The sequence below is a fragment of the Medicago truncatula genome, chromosome 6, assembly GCF_003473485.1.
Source record: "Medicago truncatula cultivar Jemalong A17 chromosome 6, MtrunA17r5.0-ANR, whole genome shotgun sequence".
Lineage (NCBI taxonomy): Eukaryota > Viridiplantae > Streptophyta > Magnoliopsida > Fabales > Fabaceae > Medicago > Medicago truncatula.
In genome coordinates this window covers 14,515,301-14,519,911 of record NC_053047.1, presented here as the reverse complement: position 1 = coordinate 14,519,911, position 4,611 = coordinate 14,515,301, and the positions used below count along the sequence as shown (strand labels likewise).

General features: G+C 36.9%; 1 protein-coding gene across 1 annotated transcript; it reads right to left on the bottom strand.

Annotated features, from left to right (window-relative positions):
• Positions 1-3,844: 3,844 nt before the first annotated feature.
• Positions 3,845-4,405, bottom strand: LOC112422571 (uncharacterized). The gene has a single exon (XM_024785731.2). The coding sequence runs from the start codon at positions 4,403-4,405 to the stop codon at positions 3,845-3,847; it is 561 nt and encodes a 186-aa protein (XP_024641499.2).
• Between the last annotated feature and the right edge of the window lie 206 nt (positions 4,406-4,611).

Below are 4,611 nucleotides of genomic sequence, written 5' to 3'. Positions count from 1 at the left end.
AACATGAATTCGAATAATTAAAATTGTGACAGCGTGAATTCGAATAAAAATTACGTATTGAATAAATTCGAATAAAAAGGTACATTACATTACATTCGGGAATGCACCTTCCAACTACAACAATTGTCTTGCCTCTGAATGGGCAAATTCAAACTTGCTAAGCAGCAGGACATGATTCATCCCGAAGTGCTTTTGTTCCATTCAAAAAGTTAAATTCTTGTTGTTCTTGGTTTAAAATGATAGTATCCAAGTGCCAATGGAATGAGGTCCAGACCTTGACACCTCAATACCATCATTTAAACGAACCCAACATGAATTTAACCTTTTGAATAGAACAAAAGCACTTCCGGGAGAATGCTGGAGTCCTGCCGATTAACAAGTTTAAATTGCCCCATCCATAGTAAGACAATTGTTGTAGTTGAAATGTGCATTCCAACTACAAAAATTGTCTTACCTTTAAATGGGGTAAATTCAAACTTGGCAAGCAGCAAGACTCCAGTATCCGTCCGGCATTCCCATTGTTCCATTCAAAAGATTAAATTCATGTTAGGCTTTGTTTAAATGATGGTATTCAAGTGTCAAAAGAATAAGGTCCATTCCTTGACACTTCAATACCTTCATTTAAACAAGCCTAACAAAAATTTAATCTTTTGAAAGGAACAATGGGAATGTCGGATGGATGTTGAAGTCCCTGATGTAGTATTTTTGCATCAAACAATTCATCAACCTATTCATACATATTCTAGGCCGTTCAATTTTAAGTATTTGTATCGTCTCCAATACCTTCAATTTTAAGTATTTGTATCGTCTCCACAGGGACTGGTGCGATATTCTAGGCCGTTCAACAATTCATATCGTTATGAGCTAGGGTTGCGAAGTTGTTTTGGTTCATAAACTATAAAACTACGGAAATGTGAATAGAATGAGAGTTAACAGGGAAAAGATTATGTTGGGATTAAATTTCATCAACCTATTCATACATATTCTCGGATTAGTGTTGCAGATCCTAATTATCAATTGATATTATCACATATTGCTCGACAACATCATTCGTGTCCAAATGATGTCGTGAATTCTATTGAGTCATTCAATCGTTGATTTCCCAAACTACTAAACGATCCACTAGTCGATTGTATCGTTGTATAGTTGATTTCCCAAACCATTCAATGATGCAAAAGCTTTAAGTTCCAATAGTCAAAGTGATTACCAAAACCTAATTCCATGTCTAGAACAAGAGATTTGATAGAAGATTATTCTAACCTAGATTCAAAAGGTATTTTTCAATCACGATTCAAATCCATAAGATCAAAATGGAAAACAAGAATAACCTCAACATCAAAAGATAACTAAGAACAAACAACATCATAATCAAAGGAAATACATACTAATAGAGTTGATTACATTCAATCCCGACAAAAATAGTTTAGCTACACATTGTCATGGTAACCTTACAAGGAGAAAAGAAGAGATGAAATGAGCAAGCCATGATGTCTCAATGATCTTGGAGATTCCTTCAATCCTTGTGCTCCTTGCTCCTTAAGTTCTCTCTGGTTTTTCCCTGTTTTTCTCTCCCTCCAGTGGTCTATGATATGATATGATAAAAAAATCCCCCCTCTCAATTGAGAAAAATGTGCTTTTATACTTGTGCTGAGAAAATATAATTTCGCCAGGCGGAATCTGGCTCGCCATGGCGAGTCGAGCTTTCTTCCCCTATGGGTTTCTGCCACGTCAGCTTGAAGAGGTTAGGCCGCCTTAGCTCGCCTCGCGAGTAGTTTTGCTCGCCATGGCGAGCTCTTGGATTTCCTTGCTCGCCTTTCACTCGCCATGGCGAGTTGGAAGCGAGTGAGAGATGTGCCTCAGCTCGCCATGAAGTCGCCTTGGGTTCGCCTGGCGAGTTGACCTTTTCATTTCTTCATGTTTTCTTGCTTTTTAAATATCCAGGCATGCATTTTCCTACACAAACAGTTGGCATTAGATGTAAAAAGCATAAATGAATGATTCTTCAATATTTATGAGCTTTTCACTAGATAACTTGCAAACCAAGTAATCAAAGTGCCTAAAATGTATGTCCTATTTAACTGTTTTCTGACACTTATCAAACTCTCCCCAACTTAAATATTTGTTTGTCCCCAAACAAACGACTTCAAAAAGGAAATACACACGCATTGGACAAGAGCTTTAAAGTACAAAGCATATAATCAAATGTTTTAACAAATGTTAGATGACATGATTAAATTGTGAACTGTGCGGGCAAGTTTGGAGTTTCTCATTAATCTAGGAATAGACTGTGAATGTGAAACATGTCCTAAACACAAAATTCATTTCATATAGTTCAAGGCAATAACATGGTTATCGGTGAACCACACCTAACACTCTTCTTTGAAAGTAAATAAGCAATTTAAATCATGAAATGTGGGACATGAACACACATCCGACACTCATGCTAACATCCTGATCAGGTTATGTGTCCATCCAATCATACCATCTTGAAAAACATGAAAGCATAGATCATAAGGTCTTTTAGGGTTGTAATGTGGCTTGGCTACAAAAGAAGGGTCATTTGTGGGAAATTGAATTCAAAAAGGCCAAGCATAGAGGAACATTCTTTTAACTTGGTAATTACACAAGACACTTAATTACACAATTCCTCCTCCATTTTTCTTTCAAACCCGTGGTGTTTAAACATGATACACCTTGATCTTGACAACTTATTCTATTTTTGAATATTTGTGCATATTATTATTATTATTATTATTATTATTTTCTTTGTAGGAATAAAACATTGATGTCTTGATCAACAACTAAAGTCACCATTACTTGACAATTAAGTTAACCTTCCTTTTCTCCCCAACTTGTTCCCAACATAACCTTATTTGAATGTTCCCCTAGCCTATGGCAAGGGACAATTAAACATGAAGGTTTAGGGTTCGACAATTAAAGAATATATCAGAGTCCTATGGGCAACTTCATTAAGCAATGTGCTTATGAATTTGAGGACTCCAATCCATTTGGCTCAATGGGGTTATCAAATACTCGCTCTTTTCACATGGTAGGCTATTTGTGGTCAAGTATTTCACTCAATTTAAAAAATTGCCTTGATCCTTTCTATGCTTTCACAAATTTCAAAACAGATATTGGATTTAACATAAAACGACCGAGTTAAACAATGAATGACGGTCTCCTGCATATAAGTTAAGCACATTGAAGTATCCTCACATTTAGGCTGGATCTAAGTGGTTCACAAACAAATATGGTATTGCGGAGAACTAAATGAAATGAACTATATGCAAAGTACTCATTTCAGATTCAAGTAGACACCTAGAAAAACAGGAAACACGTACCTTGGCTTTGCATAATTCAAACAATACGTATCATAATCATGCACCTTATGTTTTGTTTATTGATGCTAGAAAATTTTTGAACAACTTTGACCTGAGCCAATCATCATCAGTTAATGGGAGTTTGTGACAAAACACATTGCAAAAAGGGTTACCAATGACTTAACCTTAAAATCTTTAATGCAATGATATATCTGTACTGCCTAAGCATCAAAAAGGCCAGACCTGCTGCAACTCGCCTCGCGAGAATATGCTCGCTATGGCGAGCAGTTTGGTGGTCAATGCAGGTCAAAGGACCTATAATACTCGCAATGGCGAGATTGGGCTCGCGAGGCAAATTATGACAGTTTCAGAAAATGAAAATTGAACTTCTGTCGCTGCTTTTTGTGGGTGGAATGTGATCTAAACCTCTTAATTGCAAAAAATAAAGCATGAAAAACTTAAACAAGGTTGGGTTGCCTCCCAACAAGCGCTTGTTTAACGTCGTTAGCTCGACGCCTTTTTCGTTAGGGTGGCCGAAATGAAACGGACAACACATCATCTTTTGTAATCCTGCGCTTTGGAAGGAATTCCATGAACTTTAGGTACAAGTGATGTGGAGTCCATATCCTCCCTAAATTTGGTTTATTGAACAAGGCACATATCTCATCTATGATCCGATCAATCTCCACCTTGTTCACTTTCTTCCCCTTTCCTTCCATTGATTCTTCCTTGATTAGTATCCGTTCCTTTTTCTCTGTCACCTCCATCACTTCTTCATTTTCAATAGTTTCGGCCTCTTCAGTATATGGCCGTTCTTGAGGAAATTCTTCTTTGTGTGGCATTTCTATTTCTTTTGCACTTTCAATCTCACCACATCCGTCTAATGTTGCTCCTTCCTCAGTTTGATCAACTCCTTCCTCACCAATCTCACTAACTTCCTCATTCTCAGTTGAAACATCTGTGCGCTTTTCATGAAGGAGTCGATTGCTGAGTTGAATATCAATGTCTGAAAGTTGCAGCTGCATTTTCTCCATTTGGCATGATAAATTGTTCAATCTTTGGTTAGTATCTTGCATGTTTATCATGGATTACTGCATGAACAGATTCAGAATATTTTCCATCTTTGATATTCGTTCATCTTCAGAAGGATGATGTGGATACTGTTGATATGATTCATACTCGAATGGAGTGTAGAAGTTATAACCATGATCAGGCATGATTTCGTTCATGTGACAAACCTGAAACGGAAACAACTAACAAGAAACTTTTCTTTGTATACCAAAGAGGGGTT

What these genes read in the sequence shown, in the direction of transcription:
- LOC112422571 (XM_024785731.2), bottom strand. Translation starts at nt 4,405, where the DNA reads ATGATAAACATGCAAGATACTAACCAAAGATTGAACAATTTATCATGC.